We start from the raw sequence: 22060 nt of genomic DNA, 5'->3' as shown, positions 1-22060 counted from the left end.
CAATCTGCACTCAGACTTCATCACTTCTCTCAGTGGAGGTGGACAGAATTTTTCATCATGGGTCCTTTGGAATTGTCTTGGATCACTGTATTGATGAGAACAGCTAAATTATTCACATCTGATCATTGTATAATATTGCTGTTACTGTGTACAATGTTCTCCTAGTTTTGCTCACTTCATATCATTTCATATTAAGTCTTCCCAGGTTTTCCTGAAACCACCCTGCTCATCATTTCTTACAGCACAACAGTATTCCATCACAATCATTTACCATAACTTTGGTATTCCTGAATAGATGGGCATCCCCTCAATTCCCAATTCTTTGCCACCACAAAAAGAACTGCTATAAATATTTTTGTACAAATAGGTGCTTTTCCTTTTTCTTTGATCTCTTTGGGGTACGACCCAGTAGTGGCATTGCTGCGTCAAAGCGTATGTCCAGTTTTATAGCTCTTGGGGCATAGTTCCAAATTGTTCTCCAAAATGGCTGGACCAGTTCACAATTCCACCAATAGTGCATTAGTGTCCTGATTTTTCCACATCCTTTCCAACATTTGTCATTTTCCTTGTCTGTCATGTTACACAATCTAATAGGTGGTAATAACCTCAGTTATTTTAACTTGCATTTCTCTAATCAACAGTGATTTAGAACATTTTTCTATCACTATAGATAGCTTTGATTTCTTCTGAAAACTGCCTGTTCATATCCTTTGACCATTTAGCAATTAGGGAATGACTCATATTTTTATAAATTTTGATTCAGTTTCCCATATATTTGAGAAATGAGGTCTTTATCAGAGAAACTTGCTGTAAAAATCCCCTCCACCCCCGTTTCCTGCTTTCTTTCTAATATTGACGGCATTGGTTTTGTTTGTGCAAAATTATCCATTTTATTTCCTATGATCCTCTCTATCTCTTGTTTTGTCATAAATTCTTCCCTTTTCCATAGATACAACAAGTAAAATTTTCCATGCTCCTCTAATTTGCTTAAATCACCCTTTATGTACCCATTTTCTAGGCTTTTAAATGAGAGGGAGGTTGGACTAGATGTTCTCAAAGGCACGTTCTTCCAGTACTAACACTTTATGGTTCTATATCCATAATATTTTGAGCTGGTATACATTTTTTTTAAAAATTGTAAATACTATAAAAATAAATTGTTTTCCTAAGGAACATATTAATAGTAATAGAAGAAAGTTTCCAGAGGTCCAAGTTGTCAACTGCAAAAGAATTATTTTCTTCTATCTTTTTTCTTGATAGAGGGCAGATTCATATCATATGTTCATTTGAAAGTATATTATAACAGTTCAAAAAGCATGTAATATGATTTTTCCAATAAACAAACATTGTATTATACTGTCAGGACAGTAAATATAATGATAATTTTTGGTAAATTTAGGGTAATAAAGCTAGTGATACAGCTTCATATTACTAAAATTTTAAGCTCTGAAATTTTAATCTGTGTTCTCACTAGTTAAAAGCCTTAAGTACAAAAATGAATTTTATTGCAAATACTGATTGAAAATGAAAGTCTTCATTAAACTATGGAAATTTCTTAATATTTGTTGTTTTATGACGACCATACATAGCAATCAAAAGAAATAATCACTTTTTGAGTTTCTTGAATTTTCAGAAAATAATCCCCTGATGAGTTTCTTCAGTCACAGATTATCTCAAATTTCTCTCGTAGCTCTAACACTGTGATAAATGCCTTTTTGCCCCAAATCAATAGTAAACTGTCTTTCTAGAATAAAGCAATTACGTTGGTTTTTTTTTTTTTTACATTTACCAGAGGATTCTGGGGGAAAAAAATCTTACCACGGGGCATTCCCACAATAAAGCGTCCTCTATTTTTTCTGATTTAGAACACTTCGGCATCTCATAACGCTTTCTTGGCTCTGCTGCAACACTGAAGAAAAATGATAACAAATGATCACTCTTCTTAAGAAATCCCATACTCTTTATAGCCTGTTTTATCCATTCTGACTGGTATGAATTATTCCTTTACTGTTCTTCACTTTCACGAAGTGCCACCTTGACCTCATGCCACACAGAATGAAAAGATTTTTTTTTTCCTCCTGAGAAATCTGCAGCTAAATTTCTTCCCTGAATAATTCCAGTTTAAAAATAAGTACCATTTAAACAGAGGAAATATACTAATGGTGTGATGTTCAGCAAGTCAATTATTATCTCTGAGCCTCTTTCTTCCGCAGTAAAATGGGGTGGAGGGGAAGGGTAGAAGGGCCTTCCTTACAAAGTTGTTGTGAGCATCAGATAAGGAAAGAGCTTTGAGTGCAATGTAAATTTGAGCTCCTGTTATTCTTCAGGAGTATCTTCTTTGGGACACTGTCTCATTGGAGAACCAGGTGACTATTTTATTCATTTTTGTCAGTCCATCAATGCTAAGACTAAGCAGAGTAGCACACGATGGCAAATAAGGCTGTTTTTAATGAAAATTTTTGGTGTCTGTCACAACCTTCTAACAAGAAAGCCCAAATCAATACCTTTCATTCATAATAACTAATGAAATGATCTCAAAACTAACCTTAATCATTTTGGTAACTAGTTATTGTTAACATATTATCTTTTGCCTTTATGTGATGTGAAACACCATCATTCTAAAATATGTTATTTGATTTATTTCTTTATTCAGCATCTGTGATTTCATTGGTAGAGGAAAAGCTTATCAGTGGTGACTAGAAACTATTCTACAATATAAAATCTTAAGAGTCTTGCCAGGAGGCACTGAGAAATCATGACTTTCTCAAGGTCATACATCCCTGAACATTTCTAAAGCAGGACTGGAATCCAGGCCATCCTGACTTTGAGCCCAGTTTTTTATCTAGTAGTTGATGAGACCTCTCACCTAGATGAAAAGGGAAATTACTGCTTTAGTTTGGACTTTAGAGGGCTGAACAACAGATAATTTGAGATTCAAAAATTACATATTAGGCTACCAGACTTTACCTTAAACTCCTCAAACTTCCCCTTTTCCCCCACTTGTCTCATATTGCTATCTCACCAAGCACAAGGTGGCACTTCCGTTCTGCATAAATTCTGGGGCAGTTTAGAATCACGATGAACAGTGAGGTGTAATAAGTGTGAATTTTCACAAAAGAATCACCTGCTGACACAGCACCGGTAATTGTCAAAATATATTCTTCCTCTCTCATAGGCAATAGGTGATTTAGAATGAGTTGTCCAAACATTCTTGAATTTAGTGCTTTTCTGAAAGACACAATGGATTCTGTATTACAGTTTGGTCAAAAGTTTGTTCACATTCCTCCCAAATGACAGGGCACTAGATAAAGTTAGCTAGCCTAATATGTAATGGATGCTTTCTTAAGTAAAAAGAAACAGATTTTAAAAGTGACCTGGCAACTGGTAAATCATCCTCTACAGATACCTTTACATTAAAATGTGATTGCATGCTTACTGTGGATATTAAAATTAGTTAGCAAGGCTTTGGGGGAAAGAGCCTTGAAAAAAGTTAAGTTAGCATAAAAGGAACAATAACACACTAAGCAATAAAACAGGCAATTCAGTACATCAAGAGCAAAGCTTCTGCCTTGCTTTGCATCACCTTTTCAGCCCATGGTGGTAGGGAGGGTTACGCTGGGAGCTTAGCTGACTCCTGGTGGAAGTGGGAGTTTGCTGGGTCTGAACAGGTTGTAGAGAAAGAGCTTGTGAGCACTTTGCCCAGTTTCTAATTGCTTTTGATCGTTCCTTCCTTTCCCCTCACATATCTGATGCAATGAAGTGAAGTCACTCATTATTGTCAGTCATACTTAGGGAAGAAATAAAATGAAAGCATCTAGAAGCTCTATTAATAGAACGTTAATCAATCTCCTCATTTCAAGGCCCTTCAGTGCCCCTCCTTCTCTTTACGTCTTCCTTAACAACAGCTTATCTAGGGAAACCATTCAAAACAACCCAATTTGTTTCCTTCTCCAACCCCGCCCACCCAACTCCGAGCAAAACCAGTCACCTCCACCAGGAGTTGGGGGGAAAAAATCTTTCTTTAACCGATCACAGCATAATAAGAATTCCGATCAAAGCAATTGTCAACCTTGAGTCTCGAGGCCGGATGAGGAAGCATTCAACCCACTTCTAGACAGAGAAGCGATGGACTCAAGAGGAAAAAAAATATTTTTTTTTCCAGACAAAGCCACAGATGGAATTTGTTTTGTTGACTATGCAAATTTATTGTAAGGGCATTTTTTTTTTCTTTTTCAATTTGGTGAGAGAGAGAAGCAAAAAAAAAAAAATTAAAGGAGAAAAAAAGGATCATTGAAGCACAGAAGAAAATAGGAAGATGAGAAAGAAGTACCGACAAGCAGGATAGCTTTGAAAATCACTTGTAGAATTTATGATTCATAAGCAATGTACATAATAGAGACCCCCAGTACAGCCCTCTTTTTCTACGTATATAGGAAATACATTTTGTTTCGTGTTTAAATTCAAGATAATTTAAAATGAAATTTTAAAAGAAACTTTTCCATTCGAGATGAAGCATTCACACGTTTCAAAAGGACAGCTGCAGAGGGGGTGGAGGGGTAAAAAAAAAATTGACCACAGTTACCTGGCACACCAGCTTCCTCAGGATCCCCAGGTTTGTCCTCTGAACCATCCCAGCATCATTCGTGAAAAAGCCCTGGGCCCTCCTGCTCAGCTGGCTGCAGATATTGGGCTTCCCGCGGGCCCGAGGGCGCCCGGCGGCCGAGTCCGGGCACATCTGGGGAGGTGGTCGGCCCCGGGCTCGCGCGCGCGGAGTTCCCCCCAGGGCCGGGCGGCGGGCACGAAGTCTGGACTGGCGGGGGATTCAGAGAAGAAGAGAGTGGACATCACTTCCCCGCCGGGCCAAGGCCCGGGCCGGACCCGGCCAGGTGCATCCCGCTCTCCCCGCCCCCACGCCCGAGGAGAAGCAGCCCTCTAACCCCTGGCTCCGAGCTCTCCCCAGAGCGGGAGGGGGCGGGGGGGGGTCGAGGAGAGGGCGGCGCAGAGTGGGGCCCGGGGCAGATAGGAGTGGGTCGGGTGGAGGAGGGGCAGGGCCGAAGGGGAGGTTGGCGAGGGAGCGATTAGGTTAATCCGTGCTTGGCACTGGGGTCCAAAGTTCCCGGGCAGGTGACCCGGGGCCGGATGGGTGGCCTACAGCAGGCCGTCTAAGAATGAGGGAAAGGAAAGAGACCCACTTCCTGGCGGCCCCGAGGCCCGGCGGCCGTAGCCAGAGGTAGTAGTAGAGGATGCTCCAAGACCCAGCTCAAGCGGCTCTCCCTCCCCTCCCCCACCCCTCCCAAGGCACCCAGAGGAGAACAAAAAGAGGCCGCCTCCCCACCTTCGGCCTCTGAGTGCCGCTAACTCCCCCGGGAAATGTAGTTTCTGACTCTTGGAAAAGGCTTCCGGACTACAATTCCCATCAGGCTCAATGGGCGGAGGGCGGGGAAGAGGAAATTGTCCCCGCCCCAGAAGAGAGAGCCACGTGGCCCTTCCAACCCGGTCCTTCTAAGCTTGGGGCCACAGGGCCCCGGGTGAGCAGGTTTGCAGTGGCTGCGGTGGTGGGGTGCGTAGCCTGGACAGGTGGGAGAGGAAGAGTGGACTTGGGCAAGGCAGGGTACGTGAGATACTCTGCGCTCCCCTTGCAGTCCTCTTGTTCCCTCTAATACAGCGCGCTCTGTATCCCGACTCTGAGCTCTTGCTCACATCCCGGATCGGGGACGGAGAGGGGCGCTGTGTCCCGGTGTCCAAGCTTACTCTTGTGCAAGAAGGGAGTGTCTTGTCTAAACCAGAAAAGCGAGCAGCACATTAAAGGTATGTTACTCCTCCCTTGGCCGCTTCACTTTTATCCACGCCCCACTCCACCCTTTAAACCAGCTTCCTTGTGAATATCCAGTATTCGCTGAACATTTATTACACAGTCGGTTGTGTATCTACTGACCAATCAATGATTTATTAAGTGCCTACCATGTACAGAACGCCAAGGAATACAAGTATATACAGAATGTAACAATCCCTACTCTCAAGGAGCTTTTCCTTCTAGTGGAAATGATAAGTACACAAAGAAACATCTACAGCATCAGTATAAAGTGAACAAAGACAAATATATAGGCAAAGTAGTTTGGGAGGGAGGGACCTTAGTATTTGGAAGGGACCAGGAAAGCCTTCTTGCAGAAGATGGTGCTTGGGCTGTCTTGAATGAAGAGAGCGACTGTGAGGAAGGAGTGTGTTCTGGGCATTTGGGACTGACAATCAGTCACTTTATTAAGCACTCACTACATCCTGGACCCTGTGCTAAGCACATGGGATACAAAGGGAGGCAAAAGAAAATCCCTGCCTTCAGGGAGTACACAATGGGGGAGTGGGGGAAGATAAGCAAACAACTTTTGCCTGTGCCAAGGCACAGAGAGGAGGCCAATTTGGCTGGACCACAGTTCAGGATAAAGAGTCATGACCAAGGAGGCTGGAAAGATAGGTTGGGGCCAGATTGTATAAAGCTTAATGCATAGTTCCCACTTATCAGTAGCTTATGATCTAATAGGCCATTATAGGATCATAGATTTATGTTGGAAGAGACTTTAGATTTCATCTGGTCTAATACCCTTGTTTAGGAAACTAAGGTGCAGAGAAGTGATTTGCTCAAAGTCACATGGTAAATGGCAGAACTGGGTTTGAAACCCAAGTCTCCTCACTACAGATCAGTGCTCTTTCCTCTACACCGTTGAGGCATGAGGTGGACAAAGACATGCAAAGACTGGGTGCTAAATAAAGGAGAGGTGTAAACCAAAGTGCTTTAAGAGAACAAAGGATAGAGAATCACTTGTCTGGAAGGAGAGGGGAAGATGTTGAGGAGAGAACAGGAGACTTGACCATGACTTAAGGTAAAAAGGAAAGCCAGTAGAGAGCAAGAATAAGACTTGAGGTGAGATAAGGAGATGGCTAATGGGACAAGGTATTACAGGAGGTAGAAAGGGGTAGAATAAAGAGCTAAAATGGTACTTTGGCCTCTGCCACTATCTCTCCCTCTAAGGGAGGATCGAAGTTAGGATGTGAAGGTTATCTGCTGAAAGTAAAGAGTTTTTTGTTCAGTTTTCAGTCATTTCTGACTCTTCTTGACCCCATTTGGGGTTTCCTTGCAAAGATACTGGGGTGGTGTGCCTCATTTTACAAATGAGGAACTGAGGGTCACACAGCTAGTAAGTGTTTGAGGCCCAATTTGAACTTTGGAAGATGAGACTTCCTGACTCCAGGCCCAGGATTCTATCCTCTGTGTCACCTAGCTGCCCCAGGGGTATGGTGGAAGGGGGCAGGGTAGGGAATAAAGGTAGAAAAGAACTAGGAGTCCACAAAAGAATTAAAGGATTGCTGAACATTGGTAAGCTCAGAGCTGAGGTTTGATTGCTTTACTTCACAGTTGGCCTAATTAGCACAATAATCTGTTTTCTCTTCAAAATGCATGGAATCAGAGAAAACAGATGGGGGGGGGGGCTGGCACATTACCCAGAGTTGAGGATTTTCAAGGCAAAATAACAAAGGAGCTTGGAGTGGAAAGAACATTCACTGTGTGTAGAGCCAGGCACTGGGTTCCAGTCCTTCATCTTCCACTTACTAGTAGTGGGGCCTTCTTAAGTAGGAAAGTCATTTAATCTCTCTGAGCCTTAATGACTACATCTGCAAAATGGAAATGGTTGTTGTGGTTTGGTCATGTGTCATGTGTTGTTGGGATGCTTGGAACCCCAAAATGCAAGGGTACGAGGGGGTCTGCCTTGAAAGAATTCAACCACTCAAACCTTCTTTCAGTCAAAGTATCGAGGTTTATTTGTGCCGCCAATAGAAATGGGATACATTCTGAGCAATTTAATGGGGGTAACATTGGTATTTATATACAAGAAAAGACTAGGGGAAGATCTGAGTGGGATTAAGGAGTGGTAAATAGCATGGGGTGGTCCAGGTGAAGACAATGAAAGGAGTTAAGTGGTCAGAGAGCCACAGTGAAAGGGCAGTTAAAAGGATTAATGAGTATCTAAATAGGCTGGGATGGGCCGCATGCCTCAGGCCAGTCGCCAGTGATTTGGCCAGCTGAAAATGTATGGGAAAGTTCAGGGTCCAGGTCCCATCACCCCTTCGTGGTGACACCACTTGTATCCCAGCCTCCAGAGTTGTAAAGATCATGTGATCCTCACAGTTGTGAGCTAGTAGTTAAATGAAACCTGAGTGATTGTTCTAGGTCAGGAGTGGGGAACTTCAGGTTTGAGGCCTCACATGGCCTTCTAGGTCCTCGGGTAAGGCCTTTTGATTGATTCCAGGCTTTACAGAACAAATCCCTTTATTAAGGGGGTTTGTTCCTTGAAGTTTGGATTCAGTCAGTGGGCCGAACTTGAGGACCTAGAGAGCCACATGTGGCCTTGAGGCCAAAAGTTCCCCACCCCTGGTCTAGTTTAATAATGAGAACAGACTTGAAATGACTGACCTTGGGGAGCCAACCTGAGTGGGACCAGAGGGTCAGAGACTTAGAGGTCATCTAGTCCAAACTCTTCATTGACTAGATGAGGAAACTGAGGCTCAGAGGGGTGATGTGACTTGCCCTTGATCATGTGTCAGTGACAGAGCTGGGATTCAAACTCCAGTGCTCTCCAAATCAAGCTTTCTTTCCACTGTATCATACTGCTTCTTCTGAGGGCCAGGGCTTGGCTATTGGAAGATGTGAGCCATGAGGAGGTTAATGGGATGACCTGGGAGAATAAAGATGGTGGAATTTTGTGATTTTCTTCAAATATGATCTAAATAGCACTTAGCACAGTGCCTTGCACACAGTAAGCACTTAATAAATGCTTATTCACTGACTGTCACTCCCAACACTTCCTAAACTCCCTGTTACCTTTAGGATTGAATATAACATCATGGGCATTTAAAGCTCTTCACAATGTGGTCCCAAGCTACCTTTCCAGCCTCACTATCCTTTACTTCCTTTCATTCCCTTGTCACTTACTACCAAGAACGGCAGTACAGTAACAGTTAAAAAAAAAAAGTACTGACTCTTGAGTCAGAGGATCTGAGTTCAAATTCCCACTTCTGTCACACTGCTTGTGTAATACTTAAATCTCCTTCAGCCTTAATTTCCTCATCTATAAAATAGGGGATTTGTCTAGATGCCCTCTGAGGTTCCTTCTGGTTCCAAATGTATAATCCTTTAATCCAGACCACGCTTCTTACACTTCCTCATACCTGATGCTCCATCCCGGCTCCTTGCCTTTGCACTGGTTGTCCACCATGTGTGGAATACATTCCCTCCTCACTTCCACTTAGAATCCACAGTTTGCTTTAGCTCAAGTGCCATCTTCTACTTGAAGCTTTTCCCGATTCCTGAATCAGCTAATCCTCCCTCTCCTCCTCCTATATCTTGTATCTATTTCACATATAACTTGTATGATGCATATACATACATATACATATCTACGGATTCAGATGGTCTCTCCTTGATATGTTGCAAAGCTCCTCAAGGATCGATACTGTTTTACTTTTGTGTCTGTAGCAGGGAGCACCCTCTTTGACACGAAGTAGGCACTTAGATGCTCACTAATCGATGAGGTTGAAAGAGCATATTTAGAAGGACATTAGATGGTGGTTTTGATCATACAAGGAAAGTTCAAGGTGAGGTCTTGGAGATAGAGCATTCTGAATGATGATAAGGGTTGCTACTGTCATGAAGTTGTTATTCATCCATTGTCTTCAAAAAGGACCAATGGCATCATGAGGATAATGTCTTGACTTTCAGGTAAATTGGATTTAAGTGAGGCAGAGCTGTGTAAAGTAGTCAGCCTTACTCTGTCCTCCAGAGACATCCAGAAGCCCAGTGGCAAGACCAAATTAAGATGACTGCAGGACCCAGGATGCCGTGGGTGACCTTGGCCTTTCTAAATTAAGGTCTTTCCCAGTCTCAGTTTGTCTGAAGCAATGCCCATTCAACGACTAAGGGCTTCTAGAGGTAAGAATTAAATTAAATTAAATTAAATTCTTCTAGAGGTAAGAATTAAAGGTAAGAATTGAGACTAAAAATGGCTCAGCTTGCCTTCACAAAAATATTAATCTAGAAGGTGAAGACCTTCTGGGTTTCTGTCCTGAACAGAAAACTGTTGCTATTTACACTCATTCAAAGCCTAAACTATGAGCCATGCAGGCTTGGCCTGGAGGCTATTATTGGGCATTCAGTGAGCTCCAGATTTTCTGGTTTGCCAGTGGCATTGTGCTGATTGCATCAAGTCCTGAAAAAATGCAGAGCTTCCTAAATTGGATTTATAATCACTCCAAAGAATTTGCTTTAATTATCCACAGAGGAAAAACTAAGTGGATGAAGGATGTTTATTGTCCAGATATGCAATTTGATCAACAACCCAGAAAGCTCATCCACAGTCCATATATTTTGGACAAATTCTGTAAATAGACAGAGAACATGATCCAAAACTGAACTGGAGGAGAGTGGGCTGGATTGCCTTGGGAGAATTTGCAATACTTTTGTCTGAAATAATGACCACATTTTTTTTAACACCAATATTCTTCCAGCCATGTTCTGTGATTGTGAGTTATGGAGTGCTCCTGTCTCCAAAGAATTGAATTTGAGGGGAAGGGAAGGGGAAAGGACAAATCAGAAAACAGTCCCAACCCCAAAATATCTACTGGGGAATAAAACATTTACAAGTGCAAAATAATTTGAAGAGGAAGAGTGTTAACAACGAAGGGAGTCAGGAAATGCTTCCCATAGGAAGTGGTACCTTAGTTAAGCCTTAAAGCAAGCTGCAGATTCTAAGATGTGGAGATGAGAAAGGAGTTCGTTTCAGAAATAGTCTGCACAAATCCATGGAGGCTGGAGATGGAACATTGAGTACAGTATTGGGAATAGCAAATCAACTGCTTTGGCTGGAACACATAGTGCTGGGAGGCGAGCAATATGAAATCCATTCAGAAAGGTAGTCCAGATGCAGTTTATGAAAAACTTTCAGTGGGAGGTAGAACAGTTTGTATTTTGTCCTGGAGGAACTAGGAAGACCCTAACACATCTTCAGCATGGTCAGACTTGTGCTCTAGGAAGATTATTTTGGCAGTTGTATAGATGGTGGATTGGAGAGGGGAAGATTTGAGGCTGGGAAACTTATTAGGACATTTTTCCAGTAGTTTAAGAGGACCTGAACCAGGGTGGTTGCTATCTGAATATGGCCTCTTCTCTTTAAGAGAGGCCATATGTGAGAGGTAATTTAGAGATTGAATTGAGGATACTTGGCAACTGATTGGCTATAGGAGGAGAGGAAGGGTGAAGAATTGAGGATGATTCTAAAGTTTCTAGTCTTGGGTTGCTGGATTGTAGTAACCTCAACAGAAGCAGGGAAACTTGGAGAAGGAGTATATTTGGGAAGGAAGATAAGATTCATTTTGAATATGTTGAGTTTGAGATATGGGACCAGAATGGGCATCCAGAGATGTACAGGCGGCAGTTGATGATGTGGGATTAGCACTGAGGAGAGGAATTAGAGCTATACATATAGATTTAGAAGTCCTCTACATAGAGCTGATAACTTAATCCTTGGGACTTAATGAGATTGTTAGGGGAGGGTATGGAGAGAAAGAAAGGAAAGTGACCCAGCACAAAACTTTGCCAAATAGTCTCATTTAGAGTGTGGGGTATAGATGATCCAGTGAAGGAGACTGAGGAGTAACCAGACACTAATTGGTTGAAGAACCAAGTAGAATTCTGAGTCACAAAATCCCAGACAAGAAGAAAGGGTGGTCAGCAATATCAAAAGCTTCATTGAAGTCAAGGATTAAGAGTGAGAAAAGGCCATAAGATTTCGCATTTAAAAGATTGTTAATAACCTTGAAGAGAGTGATCTTAGTTGTGTGGTGGGGTTGGGAGCCAGGAATTGAGAAGTGAGTGAAAGATGAAAAATTGGAGGCAAGGTATGTAAATGACTTTTTCTAGCACTTTGGCTGTGAAAGAAAAGATATGGGAGGATCCTTTGAAGGGATGTTAGCATCAAATGAAAGTTGTTTTTATTTTAGTTTTGGAGGAGAGCTTTGTATGTTCATAGGTAGCAAGAAAGGAACCAGTAGGTTAAGAAAAGATTAAAGATGAAGACAGGGAGAAGCATGAAAGAAACAAGCTTCCCGAGAAGAAGGGAGGGAAATGGAGTAAAGATCAACCATTAAGGGGTTGGTCTTGACTTATAATAGAGACAACTTCTCATCAGAGCAGAGGAATAGACCATGAGGGACTGATGTATATAGAGAGAGGTTTTGAAACTATATGTGGTAGTGGGCCCTAGGTGGCAGAGTGGATAGAGCACTGGCCCTGGACTCAGGAGGATGGGAATTCAAATCTGGCCTCAGATACTTACTAGCTTTGTGACCCTGGGCAAGTCACTCAACCCCAATTGCCTCAAGGAAAAGAAAAAAAAACCTTATGTGATAATTTTGTACTGTTTTCCTCATTGATCAGAATCAGAACTCACTTCTCTGCTTCTGTTGGCTGCATAATTCTAGAAGTTACAGATTGTTTTTGTAGACTTTTTTGTATATTTTCTCTTCATTTTCCTATTCACTTATACGCAGAATTCCTTAGCTTGGGGTATGTGAACTTGTTTTTATTAATATTTTGATGGCTATATTACAATAGAATTGGTTTATTTTAGGCATTTAAAAACATTATTCTGAGAAATCCATAGGTTTGACCAGACTGCCAAAGGGGTCCATTGTATAAAAAAGCTTAAGAATCCTTGCCCTACAGGAAATGAAGTTTAATAATATCAAAGCCTTTTTTAAAATAAGATCTAAAATTTTTTCATGCTGGTTGTAAGTAAATGTTCCCAGTACTTTCTTTATATTTTATTTTTAGTCTAAATTTAAACAATCCAAAAAAGAGTCATTTCCATATACATGGAAGAACACACAAAAATAGGATTCTGTATGAAACCATGAATCTCCGTGACAACTGCTTACTTAAAAAAAAAGTATATAATAAATTTTACATGTCACTTTCAAAACTGCCCTGCTTGTCTGTGCTTCCTTTTAGGCTTTTTTTTTTTTTTCTGTTCTCTGGAACATTTGGAAAATGTTACAATGTTACAGTATTGCTACCCCCATTCCCCTGACCACCTCCCCAATTAACTTATAAGAAGGGGGGAAAACCTTTGTAATAAGCATAGTCAAGCAAAACGAGCCCACATGATAGCCATGTCCAGAATTGCTTGCTGTTTCGGCACTTTATGTCTGTCACCTTTCTGTTAGGGGATCACTAACAAGTTTCACCATAGCTCCTCTGGTTGGTGGACATGGTTGGTGGAGACATGGCTTTAATCAGACTTCTTAAGTCTTTAAACTTTATTTTTCTTTACATTGTTGTTCTCATATTTGTTCTCCTGGTTCACATATTACCTTGGATTCTCTGAAATCATATGTTTTGTCATTGCTCATGGTATATTAATATTTCATTTTATTCATATACCATAATTCATTCATCCATACCCCAGTTGTCTAAAGAGGCACTCTAAGGCACTCTCTTAGATTCTAGCTCTTTTCTCATTTCCCTCTTTAATCCTTCAGGATCAAGAAATTTGTTTTGTTTGTAATTATTCCGTCCCTGGTATTATCTTTCCTCTTAACCCCTATCCCTTTCTATCTTGTCTTGTTTTTCTCTTGAATTTGAGTTATTTCTCCACCAAATTCTCATTCTCTGTCTCTCTCTCTCTCCCTCTCTGTCTCTCTCCTTTGTCCATTTAAGAAAAGAGGAAGGTTCATCTGATGCCCCCTGTCCCTTCTCTGTGTTTGTGTATTCTCCTGCATTGCCTTCAAGTCCTATACCCTTCCTTTTCATTTCCATACTAGTGTCTTTCTCCTTTTACTTTTCTCTTCTTTTTCCCCTCTTCAAGCCCTCACAATACCATCAGACCACTCCTAGGATTCTCTGTTTTTGTTATTTGCCTCTATTAATACCCTTTGAAGACTTTAAGGTTCTGAAGGTACACATATTTTTTTCTACCTCTTTAGGATGTTAGCAGTACACCATCATGTACCTCCTTCTAATTGCTCAAGTCAGTTTATCTTTTTGGGCTTCCCTGGATTCTGGGCTTGTATTTTAAAGTTCCTACTCACTTCTAGTTTGGTTTTTTCTTTTTTTTTTAATGAGAAATTCACTCAATTCTCTATTCAATTAAAGATGGTCTTTTTTCCCCTGTAGGATTATAATCATATTTTCAAGGTAAGTTATTCATGCTTATAAGCCTATATCTTTTGCTTTTTGCAATATTGTATTCCAAAATCTCATCTCATTTAAAATAGAAACTGCCATGTCTTAGTTGATCCTGACGGTAGCTCCTTGGAACTTGTACTGCTTCTTCCTGGATTCTTGTAGTATTTTTGCTTTGATACAGGAGTTCTGGATTTTGTCTATGACATTCCTGCCTATGACGTTTCCTTTTAGAGTCCCTTTCAGGAGATGGTCTCTGGATTCTTTCTATTTTTACTTTCTTCTCTGGTTCTGATAGATCTGGACAGCTTTCATTTATAATTTCTTGAAGTATAGTGTCTAGGATTAAAAAACAAAAAAACCCAGTTTTTAGAGAGTCCAGTGATTCTGTTTTTCAGGTTAGTTGTTTTTGATGCCAGATACCTTACATTTTCTTCTTTTTTTTCCTAGTCTTTTGATTTTGTTCTAATATTTCTTACTGTGATTTCTGTTTGGTCTATTCTGGTTTTCAGAGATTATATTTCCCAGGTAAGGTTTGCCATTTTCTCTTCTAAGCTATTTATTCTCCTTCCAATTTTTTTCTCTGGAACTTTTATTTATTTTCTTAAAGGTCTTTTGCTTCATTTCTTCTAGGTATTCATGTAATCCTTGTGGGAAATCTTTTTTTTTCTTTGAGTCTTTGCTTGCAATTGTTATATATTTGCAACAATTTTTTATTTTTGTGAATGTTTTTAAAATTTACTTTTCTTTCCATCTTTAATTCCCAAATTGGAGTTTTGTGCCAGATCCTGCAGGCTTCCTACTACACTTTTAGATGGGATAGTGGGCCTTACTTGGTATTACCTTAGGTCATATGGGTTCCTGTGCTAAATTCTACTTTCTAAGGTTAGGCCCCTTGGATCTCTGAGGTTCATAATATTCAGGGGCCCTTTTTGGCCTCTTTTGATGGAGTGTTAGGGACTTCATAGCCCCTGGACCTGGGCTTTCCTGGTGTGAGAATTTTAGCACCATGCTTCCTGCTTCCACTCCCTTGAGCTTCCCAGGTCTCTACTCTGAGGCTTTCCCAGAGGAGCCCTCTGCTCTTGATACCCCAGGACACAGAGCCTTGAAGGCTATACAGGTACTCCAGTACTTTCATAATCTTTCACATAGGCTTAAAAAATGTATTTTCCTACAGTTGTTTTTGCCTCACCAGATCTTCACAAGCTTTTTCCATTCCACTGGCATCATAACAAAAAGGCATCTGATAGTTGAGAGTATAAAAGATGTATAATGCCATTGTTGTGAGTCTGACTTTCCATATGTATTAAAAGTTTCCCTGATTTTTTTTAACCCTGTTTAATTTACTTCAGGCTCTGGAGTCTTGCTAATTTTTATGACTCACTTGGTCTGTGTTAATAAAAGCCCGCTAGTAAGTCAGATAACTGAAATTGAGAATGTATTTTCCCATAGAAGCAGTGTTATACATGGTTCACTTCCCAGGTCAGTCCGCAAAAACCTATTTAATCCATAATGTAGCTAGCCTAAGGAGCAACCGATACTACCCAGTGTTGTGGGTCCTCAGAATAAGGGGTCTTATCAGAGAGGAGAATTCAAAGTCCAGCTCTGCTGTTTAGTAGCAGTGTGACTTTTGCCATGTGTCATCACCTCTCTGGACCACTGTGTCCTTATTTGTAATAAAGAAAAGAAAGAAAAGAAAAAAAAAATAGTCAGACCACATGGCCTTTAAAGGCCCTTCCCCCTCTACATTTGTGATCCTCTGATACAGACAGTTTTGAAATAGTTGATTCTTCTTTGATTCCTACATTTTTATGCTTTCCTCTTAATTCTGTCCTCCCATCTCATGCCCCATACCCAGCTCCCAATGTTTTTATGCTTTCCTAAGCTACCCACTGTACGTAGCTCTGCTTTGAGAAATAAAGGAGGTAATTACAGAATCTCAGCCTTGGAAAGGAGCTCAAGAGACCATATAGTCCAAGCCATACCTGGACGAGAATCTCCCTTGCTACATACTTATCAAGTATTGTTTTGGTATTAACTTGAAGATCACTAGTAAATGGGAACTCACTATCTCCCAAGGCCCCCATTTCACTTTTGGAGTGATTGCTAGGAAGTTTTTTCTCCCATTGCCAATCAAGGCTAAATTTAAATTTGTCTATTGCTAGCTTCTGTTCTTTGTTCCTGGTTCTGCCCTCCAGAGCGTAGCAGAATGAGTATGATCCCCTTCTGCAGGAGAGTCCTTTAAATACAACTAACATATATGCACCAAGATTTCTTCTCTAACCAAACCCAATTCCTTCAGCTAGTCCTCAAAAGGCATGATCCTAGTCATCTAAGTTTGAATGCTTTCCAGATTATTAATGTTTTTCCTAAAATGTGGTCCCCAAGACTGAGCATAGTATTGCACGTGTGGTTTGACTTGGGCTCAAGTGTGTAGTCTTGGACATGGTGTCTACCATATTACAGACCTAGATGATGCTAAAATGTGTCATTTATATAGCACTTTATGTTTTGCAAAATACTATGCACAGAGTACTCCTTTACAGACAGCCTCCCAATTATGTATATTGTTGTTCAGTTGTGTCCAACTCTTCATGACCCCATTTGGGGTTTTCTTGGAAAAGATACTAAAGTGGTTTGCCATTTCCTTCTCCAGCTCATTTGCAGATGAAGAAACTGAGGCAAACAGGGTTAAGTGACTTGCCCAGGGTCACACAGTGTCTGAGGCCAGATCTGAACTCAGGAAGTCTTCCTGACTTTTGGCCTGGCACTCTTATCTACCGCATCACTTAGTTGCCTGGTCCAAGTTGATATCAAACCTGACTGGTTAAATGGCCTGACCATTTAACTGATTCTTTTTTTTTTTTTTTTTTTTTTTATCCTGCTTCTCAACTAAAAGGGGATTTTATTGATATCACAGCCCCATTAAACCCAGGAACAAGGCCTTGTTACAACAGACTACTCAAGAGCACTTCATCAGTCAGGGGAGCCAAACCAAAACTGGGTCCCGAGGCTAGTCTTTATTTGACCTTCTTCTTGGGGCGCAGATTGTTGGTGTGGCTGCACTTCTTCTTACGGCAGTTTACAGCGCGGGGGTGCAGGCGGGCATAACACTTGCGGCAGATCATCTTGTCACAGTTGTACTTCTGGGCCAGCTGGCGAAGGGAAGGCTCAATGATGCCCCCTCGAAGACGTAGCACCAAGTGCAGAGTGGACTCTTTCTGGATGTTGTAGTCAGAAAGAGTTCGGCCATCTTCTAGCTGTTTTCCAGCAAAAATCAGACGTTGTTGATCTGGTGGGATACCTTCCTTGTCCTGGATTTTGGCTTTGACATTCTCGATAGTATCACTTGGTTCGACCTCAAGTGTGATGGTCTTGCCCGTCAGGGTCTTCACAAAGATCTGCATCTCTGCAACGCTGTGCCCGCCGCTTGGCCACCTCGCCGAAGAGCCATTTAACTGATTCTTAAGTCAGCTTCCATTCCATTTTCCAGTCTTCATCTTTCTGTCTTGTCCACAAAAATGACATGAAAGATTTTGTCATATGTTTTACATTGCTAAAATTAAGGTTAAATATAGTTAGAATAATGTCCTAATCTCTTGATCTTGGATTCTCAAAGGTTTGCCAATAGGGCACAAGCACTGGCAGGTTCTAGTAAGGCCCTGGAAAAAGACTGAATTTGTCTTAGGAGCACCAGCCTAGCTAATGATAGAGAGACACATCACCAGTAGGCTGGCCAGCTGATGATGCAACTCTCTTGGCAGTGGCAACCCAGGAAACAAAGACAAAATTGTTGAATAGCATTCAGTCCTGTATTTTAGACTATCCGTGAACTTTAATTTGACTGTCGTTAATCTAAATGTGAGATTCTTATCCAATGACTAATGAATGGATGCACTGCAGAAGAAGTTGAATCACATCAATCTGGACATTCTTGCTATAAATGTAACCAAAAGAAAGAAGAATATTGTAGTTAAATGGAAGGATGACTTAGAGATTCTTTGGAGAGGTTAAGAAAGGAGTTGGCAGGCTAAGTTTTATTGTATGTCCAAAAGCTACAATAACTACTATTGCAGGGGACATTTGCTTATCACATATATATTTTTAATAAGTATTTAACCCCCCCCCCATAAACATAATGTACAAAGGTGTCAACATTGGTTGCCGAGGACAAAGCAATTATAAAAATTCTATGAAAAACTTGAAATTCTAATTAGAAATCCAAATCAAATTAACATACACAGTGATATTTGGTGATTTCATGCAAAGATGGAAAAAAGTGAGGATAGAAATATGGAAAGAAATGAGCTAAGTCAAAGACTTTTTAGATTATAGAGAAGGCTCACACGACCATATTATGAAAAAGTAAATGAGAACCATGCTTCCTTTAAAAAAATAATTTGTAGACACCAAATAATATCACAAAGAATGAAACTGACTACATTTTAACAGACAGTAAAAGACCTACAATGGATGTGGGAGTTATTCCTGATTCAGCATCAGTGTACAGTCACACTATCAACTCATCACAGCTAAGAGCAGAATATACAGGGTGTTCCTAAACTCTGGACACATAGGCAAAAGTGCCTATTTTTCAAGAAAAGAATGAAATTTTCAACTTTTTATTTAATTGGAATATTAACAAATATCTTCCATATGATTTCTATCATTTGTGATGCAAAGGTTGATGCTGTGCAAGATTCATGTCAACTCGATGTAATAACTCCACATTGCTGTCAGTTTTAGCACATTCACTCTTTATGCGTTCAATCAAGTGTGTGTGATTTTCATTGAGTACACCTTCTCCTTTAGCGTATACCAGAAAAAGAAGTCAAGGGGCTAAGGTCTGTTAATATTCCAAATATTTCAAAATATACATTCTCACCTATGTGTCCAGACTTTAGGGACACCCTGTACAACAAAAGAAGAAGAATAGTAATGAAGAAGATGTGGTATACAAATAAGATTTAGCCCTGGATTTAAGCAAGCTATTGATAATTTTAAAATGGGAAATGGATGACAGAAATGAACAGAAAAAAAAACACACTAATAATTTAGTCCAAAAGTTAAACTAATGTAAATTAGTCACTACAGCATGGAAACCAAAAGAACCCAGAAGTCATCATAGTCAGCAAATGCGGATTATTTACCAAATGACTCTAGAGAGATGACTGCAAAAGGAACACTGGCTTAGGATATAAACTCATCTATAAAATCTTACAAAGAAGGATAATGGATGATCATGAGCAATATTGTCTCATAAAGCAGGGAGAAGCAGTGAAGGGTAAAACCAGGGTAAAGAAAACTTGGCAAGTTATCCAGCTAAGCAAAGTCATTCCAAGTGCATTCAATGATGAAAATGGAAAGAGCAGAAGAAAAATGGAAAATACTTACAAAAACACTACAACCAAATGTTTTCCCCATCAAGAAGAGTAGAACATCCACACTTGCACTGTAACAATACAATCTCTCAAGTACTCACAGAGGAAGTAAAAGTGGTACTGAAGACCACAAAGATGGGGAAAATAGCTGGATTGGACTAAGTACGTAGAGTGGAGATTCCTGCTGGAGGATGTTGTGTAACTGATTCACAAGGCATCTACAGGAAGATATCAAAGGCATGTGATGGCACACAAAAAAAGATGACCAAGAAAACCTTACCTACTGACTTGTATGCCTGCTCTCTCATCTATCCAAAATCTTGATGGGAGTCGTTTTTACCTAAACTGAGTACATCTTTCAGGAGGTTATTAGAAGGGAACAAGCAGACTTCCGTAAGCAAAGTTTAACAGTGAACCACAACTTTACTGTCTCACAATTGATCGAAAGATGTAATGACTGTCTCATTGTGCTTATTGTTTGTTGATTATGCAGAAGAATAAGTTGATTAAATAGAATAAAAATATTGCTTTAAAGTCTCTTTTATAATGAGATGTCTCCCATCCATATGTCAAGATCATTAAGGATTCCTTGGAAGATATAACAACAGGAAAAAAAGACAACTGTTCAGTAACCCTCTGATAATAAACGTGAACTGAGGAATAAAACAGAGAGATTGGATGTTCAACAAATGTAGTCACCATCATGATGGAGGAAGTACTACAGAGTGCAGGTCAAGGATGAATTCTTCATGGATGGTGAGATCTTCCAGATGCTCCTTTTTGGGAATGACATTGTGTTGATTGCATGAAGCCCCAAGATTTTGCAAACCCTCCTGATTCTGATCCATAGTTGCTTAAAAGAGTTTGGTCTGGAGATTCATATGGAAAGAACCAAATGAATGAAGAGTATCTATTGCCTAGATTTCAGTATTCATCTGACCGGACACCCAGTTAGATAGATAGATAGATAGATAGAGATATGTAGATATCTATCTATATATACATGTATATATATGATATATAAATATATGTATATGTAGACACATATCTATCTGGGATTGACATTGCAAATTGATGATGAGCTGGACTCAGAGTTGAAAAGGAAGAGGAGAGTGGGCTAAATGGCTTTCAGAAAAATGCAAAGCACTTTTTTTTAACCGATTCCAAGTATCCCATGATAGCAGATGCACATATTTTCAATGCATTCATTTTATTGGTGTTGTGTTGTATAGCAATAAGACCTAGAACACCATAGCCTCCAAAAAACTAAAAATGAGCATCCTGCAGAAGGCAAAATGGAAAGACCCATGGTATGTGTGAGTAGTCTGTAACTTTTAATCATTGAGAAACTCTGAAAAAAAACAGGAGTAAAGTATGTCCTCAAGGATTCATATGACAGGAGGAGAAGAAGGGTTAGCCATGTAATGAGATCAAGGGAGGGACAGGTGGATGACTGGAGACTCCACTGATCCTATCATGACATCAGATGACAACAGGGGCCTCCAGCATGAGCTTTTGGTAGGACTTGGATGAAAGTCTCACAGGATAGACAGATCTGGATAGAGTATGTTGGGGGTCACTGGAAGGGATGCTCAAATCAAAGTCACAGATCCAACTGAGTATGTCCTTAAATCTAGGTAGATGATATCTATAATATCTGTAATTCTGATTTACTCATTTAGTTACCCTGTCAGATAAAGAAATGAGGCTAGTCTGGAGTGACCTATTTTGGGTAAAGCCTTTCTAGTTCATACTGATCCCTACTTCCCATTCTGATTTGATTCCAGGAATCAAAATCAAACTACACATACTTTATGGCCTCAGATTAAGAATCCCTAGGTAACTGATGACTTGAACTCATGAAGGGACGTTAATTGTTCTCTTCTCTCTACTTACCTTCAGTTTCAATTCTTTATTACTCATTTTTACTTTGTCCTTTCCAGTGTAAAAGAGAAGCTGGATAATAATTAGGCAATTCCAACTTCTTTCCATCATCATTAATCATTGTCATACTCACCCTGAACAACAGTCTTCAACCCTTTCGGGGTCTTCCTTTTTCCCCAATATAACTAAAAACCTTTTTTTTGTTACCCTTAGCTTTCCTTCCTGGCATCAACTTATTGTGGGTTTTTACCATTCTTGGCACTCTCCTTACAACAGCACCTCTGTTACCTGCTCTTGCTTTCATCTTCTTTATGTGTCTTTTTAAAAATCTAAGTTGGTTGATGCATTCTGTGTGTACCCACATTGGTCTCTTAATACCAGTTTCCTACTTTCTTCTTGATAGAAATTGTCTCTCCTGTCTTGAGAATTACTCTTTTCAGAATTTCTCATCTCTCCTGGGCAGACGTCTTTTGTGGAATTTAAGCCCGTGGGATTTTACCTTTCCTTTTTATGAACCCATTGAAGTCTGCTTGCTAAAACTCTTGGGTGCATGTTAAACTATTCCCAA

At 40.2% G+C, this 22060-nt stretch overlaps 3 protein-coding genes across 5 annotated transcripts in view; 1 reads left to right on the top strand and 2 right to left on the bottom strand.

Moving 5' to 3' along the window:
* The window catches only part of DCAF17 (DDB1 and CUL4 associated factor 17), a 37559-nt gene extending 32275 nt beyond the window's left edge, over positions 1 to 5284 (bottom strand). Inside the window, exons 1-4 of the mRNA XM_036746677.1 lie at positions 5193 to 5284; positions 4583 to 4810; positions 3125 to 3228; positions 1819 to 1909 (exon numbers count right to left, since the gene is read on the bottom strand). Coding sequence (XP_036602572.1) covers positions 1819 to 1909; positions 3125 to 3228; positions 4583 to 4735 — 348 coding nt within the window. The 5' untranslated portion in view covers positions 4736 to 4810; positions 5193 to 5284. The remainder of the gene's footprint in view (positions 1 to 1818; positions 1910 to 3124; positions 3229 to 4582; positions 4811 to 5192) is intronic.
* A 190-nt stretch (positions 5285 to 5474) lies between these two features.
* Positions 5475 to 22060, top strand: part of METTL8 (methyltransferase like 8) — a 122028-nt gene continuing 105442 nt past the window's right edge. Inside the window, exons 1-2 of one of the 3 annotated variants that reach the window (XM_036745130.1) lie at positions 5475 to 5808; positions 9831 to 9979. The gene's annotated coding sequence lies outside the window, so the exon portion shown is untranslated. Of the gene's footprint in view, positions 5809 to 9769; positions 9980 to 22060 lie in introns of all 3 variants that reach the window. The other 2 variants (XM_036745128.1, XM_036745129.1) reach the window with 2 other exon arrangements.
* On the bottom strand, positions 17113 to 17671 carry LOC118837966 (ubiquitin-60S ribosomal protein L40-like). The gene has a single exon (XM_036745132.1). The coding sequence runs from the start codon at positions 17632 to 17634 to the stop codon at positions 17248 to 17250; it is 387 nt and encodes a 128-aa protein (XP_036601027.1). The 5' UTR covers positions 17635 to 17671; the 3' UTR covers positions 17113 to 17247.

Source organism: Trichosurus vulpecula, chromosome 2 (genome assembly GCF_011100635.1).
Source record: "Trichosurus vulpecula isolate mTriVul1 chromosome 2, mTriVul1.pri, whole genome shotgun sequence".
Taxonomy (NCBI): domain Eukaryota; kingdom Metazoa; phylum Chordata; class Mammalia; order Diprotodontia; family Phalangeridae; genus Trichosurus; species Trichosurus vulpecula.
Note: the sequence above shows the minus strand (reverse complement) of the source record. Positions and strands in the feature narration are given on the sequence as shown.